Source organism: Scylla paramamosain, chromosome 41 (assembly GCF_035594125.1).
Source record: "Scylla paramamosain isolate STU-SP2022 chromosome 41, ASM3559412v1, whole genome shotgun sequence".
NCBI lineage: Eukaryota > Metazoa > Arthropoda > Malacostraca > Decapoda > Portunidae > Scylla > Scylla paramamosain.
Window position 1 is genome coordinate 1,343,382 of NC_087191.1, and position 19,220 is coordinate 1,362,601.

Consider the following 19,220-nt stretch of genomic DNA (forward strand, 5'->3'; position numbering starts at 1 on the left):
GATTCCACAGTCGTTGTTTTCGTGGTTTCGGTGATCCCTAACCTGTTAACGATCATAACAAAACGAATACCTCTGATTCGATAATGTTGGTATGCCGAAGCCCCCTTATTAGACAAAGTGAGTCGATTCATGACAAAAGAACTGACCACGCCAGCACTAAAAGAAAGAGAAAGGCATGGAAAATTTAAATACATCACTGGTGCCTTTAACACGCCATATCCATCTACTGCAAACATGATTACATTTTGATTTAAATTCTTCCCTTTGAATATCTGTCTAACATTCGTCAAACTCTACGTATGCCAACCAGGCACATAATAAATAATCTATTTCTCTTCCTCAATGCTGTACACATTTACTGTTACTGAAATATTTCGGGTTTTATGGAAGTAGCCTTACCCTATTTATTTTGAGACTGATTATTCATTTCTTAGCATTTTTTTTTTTTTTATCATGATCTACCCATTGAAATTAATAAGCTGAATTTTAAACCTAGCCTAACGGAAGCAAGCCTAGCCCTCTGATGAAAATGGTAATGTTATTTCAGTATTATCTAATATTTCTCTTAGGTTATACCTTATGCTTATGTAGGGATTATTACAATTTTCAACCAAGGAGACATAACAGACGAAATAAGGGTGACTGATGGGTAGTGAAGTTTTCATCAGCTGGTGAAGTGAGTTCACGCCGCCATCCAAATACTTCTTAAATTTTATCATATTACTATTATAGCCTACTAAATGTTGTTGTGTTGTTTAATAATTTTAAATTACAATTTATGAAATGATACAACAGGATAAGAATTTGTGATACTTGCAAGTAAAAATTGCACTGGTAAACTCCATTGGGGAGGTCCAGGAGTTCCCAAGCCAGTGTTACCAAAGGTTCCAATTTCTGGGGAAAAAAAAAAAAAAAAAAAACCGCGAAAAAACGTCTGTGAAATCGGATTTAATGTTGGTGGCGGACGTCACCACTCACTGGTAACGCTCACAAAAACAGGAAGCGACTGTGAAAAAGGCCCTTAATATACTCGTATCTTATGCAGGCGATATCTCACAAATAACGGGATGTCCTGGAAAAATCTAAAGCCATTGCTGAACAAAGAAACAGAAAAAGAAAATATTCGTAACTGGAAAATGCCTACAAACATTGATAAATTTACATCTATTCACTTTTGAAAAAAGTGTAGCAATACCATTAAGCATAATGAAGAACGCATACAATTTGAAAACGATGACACAAGTCTACCCCTATTTATAGCCCTAAACAGATGCATAAAACAAATTATAAAAAAAAATAAAAATAATAATAAATAAAAAAAAATAATAATATTAAAATAAATAAAATAAAGCTATAACCGCATTAAGCCTCTATACAGATTATACAATCTACCTATAAATATTAAAACTCACCAGGGGAAGGCTCTGGTACTTTCAATATTGTATTATCCACCATAATACATACTTAAAGCAGATCCTCATTAAAAAAAATATAAATAAATAAAATAATATATATATATATATATATATATATATATATATATATATATATATATATATATATATATATATATATATATATATATATATATATATATATATATATATATATATATATATATATATATATATATATATATATATATATATATATATATATATATATAAAGCCCAAGATTAGTCACAAAAAATATCCTTGCACTTTGAAAACAGGAAAAAAAAAATAAATAAATAAAAAAATAAAATCACAAACACGAAAACACTGAACATATTGTTACACAAAGAGGCAACATAAATATGGCAATCACAAGAGAATTTAAACCACATCACGTACATCTCACTACTAAATGGAACAGATCATAGGTACAAATAGCACAAAAAACTTCCCAAGTAGCATTACTAAAATACATCAACCAATTAAACCATCATATCATTAAAAAGTTCCTTAGACTGTCATAGCAATGGATGCTTGATCGGGAACCGCACAGGTGGGGCCAAGCGGTATCGTCTTTCCCCCACTCTGCTCCTTTTTAATCGACAAGAGGAATTACGTTCTACGTGCAGGAGCCCGATAATCCTTTCGGAGATAGAGACCTCATTTTTTTAAACCACAGGTGATTAATTATAATATATGTTGATGTGTCCTGTTCCACCCCAACAAAAAAATACCAATGATATTCACGACTTCTGTGCGATTAAAATTTTTGTTAAAAATGTGATAATATATCAGTATATTTCTGTGCTAAAGAAAAATAGTGTACATCATCATAAGGAAGAGATTAAGGTGTTTATAAATGCACGGTTGGGTATAAATGCGCGCGTTCGGGAGCCTTTACCCATCAGAGTTATAGTTCGTTTACATTGTGCGGATCATCCGCTAGATTGAAAGAGCTATGGATTTCCATCACTTCTCCGAGGTCTACAGCATCTTTAGATGATAATTATAATTCTAATGCATAAAACATTATGTTTTAGTTATTCCTGGTCAGAAACATGTTATATGCTCTAACTAGGTTTTATCAAGCTTGGGTTAGGAAACATTACCTAGTAATGAAAAAAAAAAAAAAAGTATTTATTTAACTGTGTATAGCATATCATTGAGAATATAAAATTTTGAACTGGATCGGCAAATACAGTAAAAACAAGATAGGCTATATATGATACAGGCGTATGAGATTGTAAGCTACTTGGTGGCTGGTGAGTTGGTTATTATTAAGTTGGTACGTACGTACATCTCACCAATTTCCATATGAAGCCACTATGGTAATTTTCTAGAGACCTTTCTCGCCGTTATTACAGATTGTTTTAGTTCTATTCTTTCGCAGACACATCTGAATAGTTTTTGGGGGGTTACAACAGAGGTGGCATAGACGTAAAACGTAATTGGCGGGGAAGCCATCCACAATTACGTCTATTCAAATGTGTCTGCGAAAGAATGGAACTAAAACGACCAATAATAATGGTTGGAAACGAATCCAGAATATTACCACCACTTTTCCGGATTAATTTTGATGATATTGTCAAATATCTCGTAACCACAAGAACAAGACTCCATACCATGAGATTAATAACCTGATTCCAAACTAAACATAGTATATGGCTGCTAAGAAACATTTTTGGTATATTAAAAAAAAAAAAATATTGAAACCAATTATTTCATTTGCAGCATATCTAGAACTCCTTGATCTTGCGAATCAAACTAAGGAGGTGAGGCTTCCCAGAGACCGATAAAATCTGTTCCCATGGCTGTCTGACGAAAGGCTCTCACCTACCTGGACACTCCAACTACTAGAGATTAGAGAATGTACTGCTAATAGAAAAAAAATATATAAATCAATAAATACACAATATATATATATATATATATATATATATATATATATATATATATATATATATATATATATATATATATATATATATATATATATATATATATATGTATGCACTGTTCAAATGTAGACTGTTTAGGCACGGAAGCTGTAAAGCATTAATCAGCTGATCGCTTTGGCAGGCACATGCGACTCTTCCAGAGGTGCCAACCTGTGCGAAGAGTGCTTGGTGTTGGGTTCTCCTAACACCATGTCGTGTCTCCTTCCCCAAGTAAAAAAAAAAAAAAAAACGCATTTGGAAAGTTAGTAAAAGGAGATACGACGTGGGGCTTGGTGTTGGGATTTGCAAACTACCAACGTTTAAAAAATCGGGCCTGATCGGGTTTGCTAACCACCAGCTGCGGAGGAGGGGGGGATAAGGGTTGCATCTCTTTGTCGCGGTGGCCTGATTTGGCTGGAGAGGTGGGAGCTGTTGGTTATGTCTGCGAGGGGATAGAACAGGATGAGCTAAACTGCTCCATTCCCGTGACTGCAATAGGGGCCCCGTCGTTCGCCTGTCAAGAAATGGTGCCCGTATCTGCCTCTTTACATACAGCTGAAAAAAAAAAAAAAAAAAACTTATCTAATTGTGCACAAATCTTCCTTTCATTAGCAGTCGAGATGTTAGGGTTGTCAGATTTGTCTGATCTTTATGTTGATAGCTGGGATCTGCTAGTGAAAATACAGGGTGTCCCAAAAAATGTATACACTTTAAAAATTATTGTAAAGTAGGTGTTCATTTCATTTTCAAAACTTAAGAGAATTTACAGACATTATTTTATTGTTTTGTCAACGGCTGTTTTCAAACTGACATCCGTTCTGGTCCAGGCACTGCTGATAACGCGAAGCAGTGGAATCGCAAACATTACGAAACAATTCGTTTGGTATTTGTGTGGATTCTCGTTCAGTGGCTGTTCTCAATTCAGAGACTTGGAGGTTTCATAGCGTAGACTTTGTCTTTTAGGTATCCCCTTAAGAAAATAAAAATAAAAATAAAAATAAAAATAAATACATAAATAAATGAAATAAAGTTAGTGGTGTGAGGTCTGGTGAACGCAGAGGGTATTCAACGAAACCTCTCCGTCCAATCCACCTGTTTGGCAAGATCTCATCAAGGAAGGATCTAACATCGCGATGGTAGTGTGGGGATGCCCCATCTTGCTGAAAATAAAATTCCTCATCTTCAAAGTCTTCTCAAATGCTTGGCATGACAGACTGTTGCAGCAAGTTCAAGTAAATTGTACCAGTCACAGTAGCGTCAAAAAAAAGAATGGTCCAATTAATCCTCTTGATGATCAGCCATACCACACTGTAACTCCTGGTAAATTATATGGTAAATATGGTGTTCCACCATAACATGCAGATTCTCAGGTCCCCAGTAGATTAATGTTGCGGTTAACTGAACCATTTAATTTGAATGTGGCATCATCACTCCACACAATCTTTGTTGGAAAGTGCGTATCTTCTACACATAATGCAATACTGCACTCCTCGGTCTGGATTGTCGTCATTAATAGCATGGACTAATCTTGGAACATGACTTTTCCATTGACAACGATTCAAAATGCGTTGGACAGATGATTTTGAAACGACTCGCTTACCGCACAGATCTTGGACTTTGGTGATACGTTTCCAGCACTCTTTCTTGCTTTGTGGGGGTTGTCGATGTTCATGGTCTTCCGGAACGCTTTTCGTGTACATTCTGAACAGTTCCATCGATTTCAAACTTCTCTCTAATACTAGTGGTGGTATGTCGCGTTAGTGGATCTGTTTGAAACTTCCTCCTAAACTGGCTTTGCAGTTCAACTGTGTTTTCACACTTACAGTAACATTTTTTAATGAACTCCCTTAGTTCAAAGCATAGTCTATCATCATTAATTCCAATGGGTTTAATTTAGAAAGAAAAAAAAAAAGACATCAATTGAGTTATCAGCTACTAAAGTGTGTATACATTTTTTGGGACATCCTGTACAAATAAATAAGTCAGTAAAGTAAATATAAACAAAATAAACAAATAAAGTAAATATAAATAAATAAAAAAAAATCTCACACACAGGTTTCTACCTCTTTTCACGAACATGTATAATTACATATAAAATATAAAAATACCCACCAAATACTCATCTTAATACTTACCTCTTCCACAGACCAAAAGATCATTAAACACACACACACACACACACACACACACACACACACACACACACACACACACACACACACACACACACACACACACACACACACACACACACACACACACACACACACACCTGCACATTTGGACTCTGCACTAATCACACACATTTTACTAAAAAAAAAAAAAAAAAAAAAAAAAAAAAAAAAAAAAAAAAAAAAAAATGCAATCTCGCACACGTACACAAAACATGCACAAACAAACACACACAAACACACAACATACACATGCGCGTACACAACTTACATGCACGCACTAGCCCATACACACCCGCACGCACACGGATTAAAAAAAAATATATAATAATAATAAAAAAAAAAAAAAAAATAAAAAAATATATCACACCAAATGCTAACTATATCCACGGAGTCAAAGGCACTAAACATTATACGCACATGCACATACACAATTGCACTAAGTTCCTACACCTGAAAAAAAAAAATAAAATAAAATAAAAAAAAATAAATAAAAATAAATAAATAAATTAATTAATTAAATTAAATTAAAAATAAAATTAAATAAAAATAAAGGCAATTTTATAGGTTGAGTGATAAGACATATTTCCATAAAATACCTAACTGACCGTTAGGTAGCTTAGCCAGAGTGATACATGAAAAATTGCAAGGTGGTTTGCCCAACATTTTTTACCTTCTATTGTCATTGACCGTTTCCAAGTTCACCTTCTCGATGTCTAAAATCTTTTATCTTCCATCCACGATGCCACGGGGTAGAAAACAGACACGCTCACACTCACGGCCGATTCATTAAACATTCCGGAGAGACCGCCGTATCTCCGAAGACATTGGAATTTCGGGCGAGAAAGCATCGGCTGATTCCATTTGGGAAGGTTTTATTCTCCGGTTCACGGTAGGAAAGCATCACTACTGTACAAATATATTCAATAACAAAATTTGCATTTTTTATTTCAGCTTTTTAAAAGAGTGCATCTGAACGACTTGATGGCGAGCCAGCTGTACACGCATCTGATCAGCATGGAACAGGGAGTCGTGAGATCCAGTTGAATTACGAAAAACAAATTAATAGTAAATTACTAAATAACTACGTAAATACGAGGAGGTTAGGAGAGATAAATCAGTGGGTTACAGAGTGCTTATTTTTCACTAACCGATTTATATTTATCTAGTTAGTGTATTAGTTAACAAGTCACTTGCAGGATGTAGTGCATGCTATCATATTCACGGGAGCAGATTATCCACTTAATATTATCACACAGATGTACCTGAAACATAATGTATTTCATTCTTAATATTCGTAATATAGACCCACGTTGCTTTCGAATTTTTCTGTTATGAACATGGATTAAACAGTACTTATAACAGGATGGGACCACAAAATGCTTTCTAATAATACTAACATTTGTATTCTTCGACATGAACACATTATAGTTTATAACTGATTTATTATCCTACTTTAATTTTGTATTTAAGGCACAAGGGTTTCTTTTTGTGATGCGTTGTATAGGGACACTTGTTAGATTTGCCTTTATATAGTTTGGTGTTGGCAATAATAGCATCAGTTTTTGGATTTTATTGTATCGTTGGCTTAAATCAGCATTGCTTAATTAATTGTTTCTCTCTCTCTCTCTCTCTCTCTCTCTCTCTCTCTCTCTCTCTCTCTCTCTCTCTCTCTCTCTCTCTCTCTCTCTCTCTCTCTAGTCGTAAAAGTTTTTAAAACATAACTTGTATTTGGCAGGTCTATGACGCTATTGAGGGACTAAAGGAAATACAGAAAGGAGGATTCTCTCTTTTTGACTTGGAGAATTACATCAAGATAATTATCCAGTCCAACTACACTGATGTGAAAGGCCGCACACCATTCCACGTTAGCAAGAAAGGCTTCACCATTATGGCGACAAGCGGATGGAACTTTCGGTATGTCAGGAAAGAGAGGACTTTAGCTGTGTCTAATCATAAATCGTTTGGTGTGGAACTCTTACAAGTATTCCTAAAAATCTACTAAGTTGTGAAAGTAGAGTAATTCAATATATATATATATATATATATATATATATATATATATATATATATATATATATATATATATATATATATATATATATATATATATATATATATATTGCAGTGCCTTCCTTTTTATTATTATTATTATTATTATTATTATTATTATTATTATTATTATTATTATTATTATTATTATCATTATTATTATCAATGAAGTCCTTCCGAACACCAGCGCCCTCCCCACACAAACATAAGAAAAAAAACATAAAACAGTAGTATTAATTAAATTAGGTTAGCAAATGCCCTCGTACTTCTCTCTTTAAAAAAAAAAAAAAGTTAATGATAATAGATAAATAAAAATAGTTGCAGGAAGATTGAAGACAGATGGGAGAGACAATAGAACATTAATTTTCTTATATTATTGATATTCAGAAAAGCGGACAGCCACATGTATTACGGGTTAAAGACGGGAATCTCACTTGAATGAGAAATATGTTCTGCCTAAAATATCGTAAATTTAATCCTCTTGAAAGGAAGGGAGCGCCGTTCTTCGAGCGCTTCGGGAAGCTATTTCGCCGGCTGGAAGACGCTGGCGTCATCATTCAGTGGAGGGAGGAGGTGATGGCCCGACGAGCGAGGGAGAACCGAAAGAAGATAAAGCCTTATGTGATGCCTGTCGATGGGATAGTAAGTCTGGTGTCATTACTCGTCGTGTGTTCTATAGGACACAAGACATGACTGGTCTTCAATGGTCTTACCGACTTTAGTTTAATTGTAGTTATTATGAGCGAAGCGAAGTTTACTATGGAGATTGTTTCATTTTGAGCGGTCCGGTCCGACCGTAACGCTGTTCAAACGCTAATATCCGAACTACGTGGCCGATCGTAACGAAATTAGCACCATTTGATGGCACAACTCTATCAATTTTATATGATACATCTTTCATCTCTTGTATTGGGTGAAGTCAATGCGTAACTTGCAAAAAGTAGAACGGTGTCGAAAATGGGATTTCTCAAAAATTACTCAACCAATTTTAACGAAACTTAAGATACGTCGTAATGTCATAATTTCAATAAAATTCCTTCTGTCAACTTTCAAGTAGCGTTGCGCATGCGCAAAGTAAAAAAATTCACCTTATAAACTAATAAACTAAGCAGACACAAATTTTGTTGTTATTAAAAGTAATGCAAGTTATAACGTAAAAGCATACAAAATTTGCAGCACTGCTGTGCATGCACAAGGAACATTATGAAACTTGTAAAGTGACCGTCAGTTTTCTACAATTTTCATCAACATTGTTTTGTCTCAACGAAAGCGGATACATACCACTGAACACATAATGAAACTTTCTATCCAACGGTATATAGCACATCTATTAAGCTCTCGCAATGTTTTGAGACAGAATTACTTGAATATTAGGCAAGTGCACGATGTTCGCGGTGCCTCACATTGCCGCCAACTTTTCAACTAATAAACTGATAAAGCTCAAATTTTGTAGGCAAGAAGATTAATACATGTTATAACGATAAAAAAAAGTCAAAATTACAACACTTGCGCATGCGCAAAATACATGACACTTTTTATAAACCGTCAGTTTTCTGGAATTTTCACCAACTTTTTAGGCTTCAACAAGAACGGACACTAACATTGAACGCATAATGAAATTTTCTATCAACGGTATATTGCTTAACCACTGGGCTCTCGCAAAGTTTTGAGGTAGAGTGCTTTGTATATTAGGCAAACGCTTGATGTGCAGGGTGCCTGAAAATTTTCTCTCTCTCTCTCTCTCTCTCTCTCTCTCTCTCTCTCTCTCTCTCTCTCTCTCTCTCTCTCTCAAATACCCCTTCCACTGATGCATTACTGACAGCTTCGCTCGTCAATTGCCTTCCGAGGCGTTTTACTGGCGTACTATAACAACAGCGGGCGTACTGTCCTTGGCTAGTGGGCTCAATACTTGAAATTCATACATAAAAAAAAAAAAAAAAATCAATTTTTCTTTTATATATTTCCATATTTAGTGTTTTTTTTTTTTTTTTTTATACCATACCACAATTCTACTTTTAATATCTTAGTTGCTTTGAACATTTTGCAGAGACGCCGTTTGGGTGCAATATTGCGCCCCATTAATGTAAATCAATCAATTATCATTACGAGCGAAGCGAAGTTTACTATGGAGGTTGTTTCATTTTGAGCGGCCCGGCCCGACTTGAAAGATGTCATGTTGTTGTAATTTTAGTAAAACTCCTTATGTTAACTTTGAAGTAGCGCTGCGCATTCGCAAAGTAAAAATTCCAGTTTTTAACTAATTAACTGATCAAGCTCAAACTATGTTGATAATAAGAGTAATACGTTATAACGAATTTGCAACTACTGCGCATACACAAAATACATTATAAAACTTTTTGTAAAGTGACCGTCAGTTCTCTGCAATTTTCACTTCTTTTTTTGTCTCAACGAGACCGGATACATACTATAACGAAACACACCTTTGTCCTTGGTCTCGTTGCTCCCTGGCCCTCGGTACCCTGGCCAGCCCGGTTCGTCGTGTGTGCACGGTGGTGACGGCCCTATCTCCAGTGGCAACGTGACCCGTAACTGACGTCTTTTTCTGCATGAATCACCTCGCCACCCGGCCTTGCTCCCGGTGTCCTTGCCCTCGCCCGCCCGCCCGCCGCCAGACCGGTTAAATAAAGTCTTTTCAATTTCCGTGTATTGTCCGTTATCCGTGTACAGACACCTACTGCGAGTTCGTGCCCCACTTCTGGATCACTTGCCGACCCTCGAAAGAGTTCTTTAAAGAGCACGATCCGCTTACAAAAACTTTCGGGCGACTAAAATCGGAGCGCAGCTCCACTAGCTGCCGTTGAGGATGTCTCACTCTCGCCGGCTTTGCCGCCGCCGCCGCCGCTACCGCCGCCGGCTTTGCCTGCCTGCCGCGTCCAAGGTTGCCAGATTTACTCAGGGACTTAATACCAAATACTTCAATTTTTAATACCAGATTCACTTTTTCAATACCAAACTAATGATAAAACATGTTTTCGTAATTTTTTTGTTGAAATAAAGTATATACTTACTTGGTTAGTCAAGAAGAGCATCCAAGCCACCGTCTGTTTCCTCGGCAGCTATATACATGTTGGTTGATGTAAATTTCTCAAGCATTCTGTCACTTATATTCAGATCTTTGCAGCACTTCCCAGTCATTAACAGCGTGGTCCGTATTCTGAGTATTGATTCAAGCATGGGCAATTTCATTCTGTTTCGTACTTTAGTTTTTATTGCATTTGCATGTGAGAAAACTCTTTCAACAAACGCATTGCTCACTGGGGTTGTTAGGCATGATAATGCATATGATGCCAGTTCCTCATATGGCTTAGAATCATTGCTTGAGTAATTCTTTATTTTCGACCAGAATACAACCGCATCATCAGGTATCTTGCCACCAAAAAAGTCTTCCTCTACCCATGGGTGGTACAGAATTCTTCTGTACTGATTTTCACAAGCCTCCGCCGTTTCGCCTTGTAGGTGGAGAAACGGTAGGTCCTTGTAAGACGGCCTATTCAGGTGTGTAAGCACTATGCTGGGAGACAAATTTTTGAGCCCATCATAGATGTCCCGACTTTGTGGTAACCACAAAGTCCTGTTCAATAAGTTCAAACAGCATTTCTTGACAGCGATTTTGCAAGCATTTCTTGACAGCGATTTTGTGGTAACCGCAAAGTCCTCTTCAATAAGTTCAAACAACATTTCTTGACAGCGATTTTGCAAGTTCTTTACTTTCATTTGATCTTTACCTAGCAGAAGCTGGCACTCTGATAAGAACTTTGCTCCAAAATCAATCTTTTCCAAAGGTAGAGGCATGTCTTTCTCATCGTACACTCGACAAGTCAAAGAAGTGAAGTTAATATCCAACTCATGAAACAATGTGGAGGGCGTGGCGTTTGTTGATTGAAACAGTGCATTAAGTCTTTCGAACTCAGTCACTATGGGAGATGCAAACACAAAATACAGGTAGTTCTGGTCATCGTTAAACATGTCCCACAACAGCCTTGCTTTGTAGCGAACATCTTGGGTACCTTCGATCTTGGCAGTGTTGAAGTATGCTTTAAGCTCTTCCCAGTTTACTAATATGTTGTAAATTACTTTGCCACGCACAAGCCATCGAGTTTGACATTTTAATAAATGCACTAGGAATACCTGACCGCTCTTCATTTATATTCATAGTTTCAAAGAGCATTCTATAGGTTTCCCTTCTCAGAGCACTTTTCTTGAACCACTTCGGTACCTCTTTCAACATGAATCCTAAGTTTGAGGGTAGTTTTTCGAAGCCTTTTTGCACACATAATGCCAAACTCTGGCATGTACATGGCATTTTTACACAACTAGGTGACTCAGTTTTTAATCTTGACCATAAAGAGTTCTTATTGCCAGTCATGTTGCTTGCTCCGTCACTTGAAAAACCAATGCATTTCTTGATATCAATCTTCACAGCCTCGAACAATGCTTCACCTGTTGTTTCAACAACTTTTGCAAGTCCCCAAAAATTTGTTCCTATTTCAGCATTTTCCTCATCATAGAATCTTATGCTAATGCATAAACTTTTGTTACTCGCAACGTCTGTAGACTCATCAACAAGCAAGCAGAAATATTTAGCTGTTTCAATCTTTGATAACAAGTCCTCCTCAAGAGCAGGAGAAATTACTTGGGTAATTAGTTTGGAACATTTTGTACGATGTAGTTTCAAGTTCTCAAGAGTGCTTCCAACCCCGTTGCGCTTTACAATCTCACTTAAGTGGTCTATAGCAATAACTGGGCAGTGACATGTACTTCCTACTGCAAGCTGCAGTTCAGCTCTTTTTAGTTTATCAGGATCTGATGATGTTTTCTTAAAGCTCTGAAACATGGACGTACTAGCAAAGCTAATTGAGGAGGCACGCTGTGTATGTTCCTTGGACTCTGCATGATTTTTAAGTGTTCCTTTTCTTGGCTGCAAACCTTTGTGGCACAATTTGCAATATGCCTGCTGAGTGCCGTCTTTTGCTTTTGTTACCCATGGAAATTCTTTTTCCCACTCGGCGTGGTGAGTGCGACCAGATTCATAGGAACCTTTCCACTTCGACATGCTGACACCTCCCCAGTTCACAGCGAAGAGCCAACTGGCAGTGGCCGCCGGCCTGAGCCAGGAGGGTCGCTGCTGGACTTGTATGAGACGCGTAGGCTACACGTCTCGAAACAGAAGCGTGAGAACCGGACGTCGATGCGGCCGTAACTAATGACTACTTATTTGTAGCCTTATAATGCTAATCCTGGCGTCTCGGGTCTGCAGGGTGACGATGAAAACAAAATGATGATGCACAGGTAAAAATTCACCCTGAACTCCGACTTAGATTATGAAAGACATTGATTAAACTTTTAATTACTAGCTGTTTACTGGGGAGGTTGAACTATGTGTGTGTGTGTGTGTGTGTGTGTGTGTGTGTGTGTGTGTGTGTGTGTGTGTGTGTGTCCCTATTATATATATATATATATATATATATATATATATATATATATATATATATATATATATATATATATATATATATATATATATATATATATATATATATATATATATATATATATTAGTTCAATACCAAATTTCTTTCGTTTCAATACCAAATCTAAGTCCAATACCAGTCACGGTGCTTTAATACCGAATGGATTTTTCATTACCAAATTTACCCTAATTTGGTATTGAAAAATACCAAATGGCAACCCTGGCCGCGTCCCCTCGCTGCCTCTCATGCCGCTTCCAATAAAGATCCAGCTCTCAACCACGTGATTTCCGTGGTCAATCAGCGGCTGCGGGGCCCATCACTCGATCAGGAATGGCGGGAAACTTGCTCCCACGTGTTAAAACAACAGGAAGGAGGCGATAATGGCTGCCGTCGCTACAATACCACTGAACACAAAATGAAATTTCCTATCCAACGTATATTGCACAACCATTAGGATACAGTGATTTGATTATTAGGCAAGTGTGCGATGTGCGCCGTACTTCATATTGCCGCTAACTTTTCAATGAATTAAATGATAAAGCTTAATTTTGTAGGTAATAAGATTAATACAAGTTATACTAGGTAATAAGATTAATACAAGATATATCGGAAAAAAAGTCGTTTGTAACACTTGCATATGCGCAAAATACACAATAAAACTTTTTATAAATTTGCCTTTCATATAAGGATAGTTATTGTTAGTAGGAGTGATTATTTTTTTGCCACTCATGTAATAACCCTCTTCTACCATTCGATCGAGACTCCTGTGTCTATCTATAACTAGGGAACCAGTGATTTTCTCAGTCGGTACTCAACGCATACCCACCATAACTTGTCCTTCCTGTCATCAGTTACTTTTTTTTTTGTCTTTATGTAGGAGGGATAATGGCCAAGGGCAACAAGAACCCAATAAAAAAAAAAATGCCCACTGAAATGCCAGTCCCATAAAAGTCCCATAAAAAACAGTAGTCAAAAATTGATAAATAACTGTCTTGAAACCTCCCTCTTGAAGGAATTCAAGTCATAGGAAGGTGGAAATACAGAAGCAGGCAGGAAGTTCCAGAGTTTACCAGAGAAAGGGATGAATGATTGAGAATACTGGTCAACTCTTGCGTTAGAGAGGTGGACAGAATAGGGGTGAGAGAAAGAAGAAAGTCTTGAGCAGCGAGGCCACGGGAGAAGGGGAGTGTCTGCAGTTAGCAAGATCAGAAGAAGAGTTAGCATGAAAATAGCACTAGAAGACAGCTAGAGATGCAACATTGCGGCGGTGAGAGGTTGAAGACATTCAGTTAGAGGAGAGGAGTTGATGAGACGAAAAGCTTTTGATTCCACCCTGTCTAGAAGAGCAGTATGAGTGGAACCCCTCCAGACATGTGAGGCATACTCCATACATGGACGGATAAGGCCCTTGTACAGAGTTAGCAGCTGGGGGGGCGGGTGAGAAAAACTGGCGGAGACGTCTCAGAACGCCTAACTTTATAGAAGCTGTTTTAGCTAGAGATTAGAAGGACAGACCGAGGATGTTCAGTGTAGAAGAGGGGGACAGTTGAGTGTCAATGAAGAAAAAATTTTTTATTAGATATTTGTTGCCCTTGGCCAGTATCCTTCCTACATAAAAAAAAAAAAAAAAACAGTTGTCTGGAAGGTTGTGTCAAGTTGGAGGAATTGAGTTTTTGAGGCATTGAAAAATACCAAGATTGCTCTGCCCCAATCAGAAATTTTAAAAAGATCAGAAGTCAAGCTTTCTGTGGCTTCCCTGCGTGAAATGTTTACCTCCTGAAGGGTTGGACGTCTATGAAAAGACGTGGAAAAATGCAGGGTGGTATCATCAGCGTAGGAGTGGACAGGACAAAAAAGTTCGATTTAGATCATTAATGAATAATAAGAAGAGAGTGGGTGACAGGACAGAACCCTGAGGAACACCACTGTTAATAGATTTAGAAGAAGAACAGTGACCGTCTACCACAGCAGCAATAAAACGGTCAGAAAGGAAACTTGAGATGAAGTTACAGAGTGAAGGATAGAAGCCGTAGGAGGGTAGTTTGGAAATCAAAGCTTTATGCCAGACTCTATCAAAAGCTTTTGATATCTCCAAGGCAACAACAAAAGTTTCACCAAAATCTCTAAAAGAAGATGACCAAGACTCAGTAAGGAAAGCCAGAAGATCACCAGTAGAGCGGCCTTGACGGAACCCATACTGGAAATCAGATAGAAGGTTGTGAAGTGATAGATGTTTAAGAATCTTCCTGTTGAGGATAAATTAAAAAACTTTAGATAGGCAGGAAATTAAAGCAATAGGACTTTAGTTTGAGGGATTAGAACGGTCACCCTTTTTAGGAACAGGTTGAATGTAGGCAAACCTCCAGCAAGAAGGAAAGGTAGATTTTTGACACATAGAGCTGTAAGAGTTTGACTAGGCAAGGTGCAAGCACGGAAGCACAGTTTCGGAGAACAAGAGGAGGAACCCCATCAAGTCCATAAGCCTTCCGAGGGTTTAGGCCAGCAAGGGCATGGAAAACATCATTGCGAAGAATTTTAATAGGTAGCATGAAGTAGTCAGAGGGTGGAGGAGAGGGAGGAACAAGCCCAGAATGAGAGAGTACTTAATCAGGACTTTTCTTGTATACATTTTCAAAGTAATTCACTTGGTATATCCTTCTGCACTTGGTTTATACCAGACGGTGGCTAGCCATCAGCCTAGCTGTTACCATCTATTAGTATTATTTTTTTCTTCACTTGTATAATTCAGTTTTGCAAATGATTATCTATTACGATGCTGTGCCACTGACGTTTGTCGATTTTATATAATATTCCATCATTAGGCTAAAACAGCAGATCTCGCCCAGAATCGGAACCTTTACCTTTAATATCAAGGCTCAATTTAAAGCAGTAGAGTTTGTTTGTAATACTTCTCGGGAAGAGCTGAAAACTGCCGCTGAAATCGATAAGGATGATCTAAAATATATTGGCAAGCCTTTAATAACCAATTTAGTACTGACGTGAAAAAAAAAAAGATGAATTACAAGGATTCATTCTAACCCATAAGGAGACAGAGGAAATCGAAGCCTCTGTGTCTACATCAAAATGTACAAATCTTTAGTGTCTCCTAGAAGCACGAAAGGTAAAATTGCAAGCTTTGCAAATGAAGTTAAAGTATGAAAAAAAAAAAAAAAAAAAAAAAAAAATATATATATATATATATATATATATATATATATATATATATATATATATATATATATATATATATATATATATATATATATATATATATATATATATATATATATATATATAAAAAACTGGAGGATGAAAGAAGGGAAAAAGAGAGGCAGTAGAGCTTGAATAGAAGTCAATGCAATTCCAGAGCTCTAAAACCCAGCAAACAACCTCATAAATCCGACTTACATGAGAATGTAAAACTAATTCCATATTTTCCTAACAATGATCCGGAAGCATTCTTTACGTAATTCGAGTCCACTGTTCGACACTTTGAGATTCCTCAACTAGACTGGTTATGGCTAGTCAAGCCTAGATTGTCAGAAAAAGCCGTCACAGTTTAAAACAACATTGAAAATAATACTGTGGAACACTGAAACAATATAAAATGCCATTCTTTCGTCCTATTCAATCTCCGCAGAGGGATACCACCAAACTTTTCGTGATCTCATTGAACTGCATTATCAACTCTCCTAATAATCTTGACACATTCCACTCATTTCGGTCTACCGGTACAGTGTCCCTTGGTCCCGGCTACGAGGAACACTCCGTCTACTAAAAAGTAGGTAGTGGCCCGCTTTTTTAAACATGGTATTAGTATTTTCTAAACAGTTTTTCAGCTTCGCGCTTCGGGTTAGGTCGACCAGACCGAATAAATCGTATTGGAAGTATTGGGGAGAACTACCCCTCCCCAACAGGAAACCTCAGTGATATTTACCAGTACTATGCAACGGAAAGTTGTGTCATAAATATTAAAATATACCAAAGTATTCATTCCTGTGTGAAAGAAAAATTGTATGCATTCTCTAAATTAATAGATTTCAGAGTTCGAAATGCCGCGTTCGGGTGCGTTTGAGAGACTGCGTTTGCAGCCTGATGAGTTATGGTTTGTTTATGGCCAGCGTCCACTGCCATTTGACAAGTTCTGGTATTATTTCAAGAGACCCAACATGGCTATTCTTACACATATTAGATAGAGCTTCTCACTCTGAGTTATGTGAACCCCATATATATATACATATAATGCTGACAGCAATTTTTGAAGTTGCTTAGGTTTAATTTGGTTATGGAGAGTTATTTTTTCCTGATATTGATTCTAGAGCAAGCATGATCATCATTCGTTACTATAAGGCTAAAGAAAATATCAGCATTACTATCATAATTCCCATTTATCAAGTATTATAAAACCTCCCACTCGTCTCTTGGACGGCGATTCTGATGGCCTCGACATAACTGCGTGCACTTTCAATTTTTAAAGCAACAAGATGGATTTTAACGTTTGTTGTATTGCTGTACACAAAGGAATAATTCACCCGTCTCCACACATACGTTCAGTGAGAAACAATTACTAGTAACTTTATTACAAGCTAAAATATGCCCGCCCTTCGCCTCCGATCAAGCCACTAGCGATCGCTGTGAACATCATACAATCACAGTCTTCACTATTATGTGTTGTAAGATTATTCTGAAGGCATCTATGGCTAGATCAAGTGCAAAAATCGATCTAATAAATGAGAAATAACAAAATTGTGCAACTTTTCCTCGTCGCTGTTAGAACCAGAGCTGCCAACCTATGCAGAAAGCCTAGTATTTGCTAACTCGGCTTGGGGCTTGCACTCGGTGTTTAATGAACGCGACCGTGAGGTTAGTAGAACTATATACAACCGTGGAGCTTACTACTTATTACTAATACGACGTTTAAAAAAGCGGACCAATGAGAGATACTTATGCTGCTCTATCCCTCATTTCCCAATCTGTTGTGCCTGCCATTCAGGATAGCTACACTGGAGAACTGATGTATCAGAGGGACTTTCATGATCCCTTCCCTGCTCTTCTGGTCAGGTGTAACTCGACTGTGGCTAGGTTAAAGGCATTGTCCACTCCTAATGATGATTACATCCTTGATAACGATCCGGTTGGAACACTTGTATATCCACCTTCAATCATTAACACCCCATTGCTTTATAACCCAACAGAAGAGCTTGAAGATTAAGCTAACCTATCCCCTACCTGTGCTGTAACCCGATCAGTGTAAAATTACTAATGAAGCTCGCCTCACCTTAACAGCCCAGAGTTTCATCCCGATACATTTTCTGAGAATAGTTTGAAGGAAGCTCAACGAAATGACCTCATTAGCTCCCTTGTATTCTCCATCCTCCTTCATTTTACTACCATAAAGATATACTGATGTAAAGACCACCATCCTTTCAGATATCTACCAGAGCACTTGAGGAAACCTAATATGGAGGTTGCTCATCAAGGATTGGATGGACACTTGGGTAAAGACCTACTCTAGATTATTATCTAATTTCTTCTGGACAGGCATGAAAAAGGATGTCACGAGCTTTGTACGAAATTGTCGCATTTGTCAGATAGTAGGAAAGTCTAATGAAGTTATTCCACCCTGTCCTCTGCAACCTATTCAGTTACCAGCTGAACCCTTCCATATAATTGTTATTGATACAGTGGGACCACTACCTAAGACCAAAAAATGAAATTAGTACATACGACTCTATGTCCTACTATTCGATACTATGAGGCTTTTCCTATATATATATATATATATATATATATATATATATATATATATATATATATATATATATATATATATATATATATATATATATATATATATATATATGCAAATTTAGTCCAAGCATTAACTCGCATGTTCACAAGATTCAGAATCCCCCAAGAAATACAATCGGGTAGAGGCTCTAATTTCATCAGCGAACTCTTTACCCAGGTTCTAGGAATTAATCTCTGGTTACAGCTTAATACCCACAATCTCAAGAGGCTTTAGAAAGATTCCATCAAACTCTGAAAAATATGGTACGTAAATTCTGTGTTGAGGAGGACTGAGTGACTGACCTGTCTTCCTCTTGTCATACGAGAATCCCCATCTGAATCCT

The 19,220-nt window shown here is 37.1% G+C and overlaps 1 protein-coding gene across 1 annotated transcript in view; it reads left to right on the top strand.

Moving 5' to 3' along the window:
• Positions 1-19,220, top strand: part of LOC135092859 (glutamate receptor ionotropic, delta-1-like) — an 81,774-nt gene that overhangs the window by 59,055 nt on the left and 3,499 nt on the right. The window contains exons 5-6 of the mRNA XM_063991607.1: positions 7,281-7,459; positions 8,083-8,236. Coding sequence (XP_063847677.1) covers positions 7,281-7,459; positions 8,083-8,236 — 333 coding nt within the window. The remainder of the gene's footprint in view (positions 1-7,280; positions 7,460-8,082; positions 8,237-19,220) is intronic.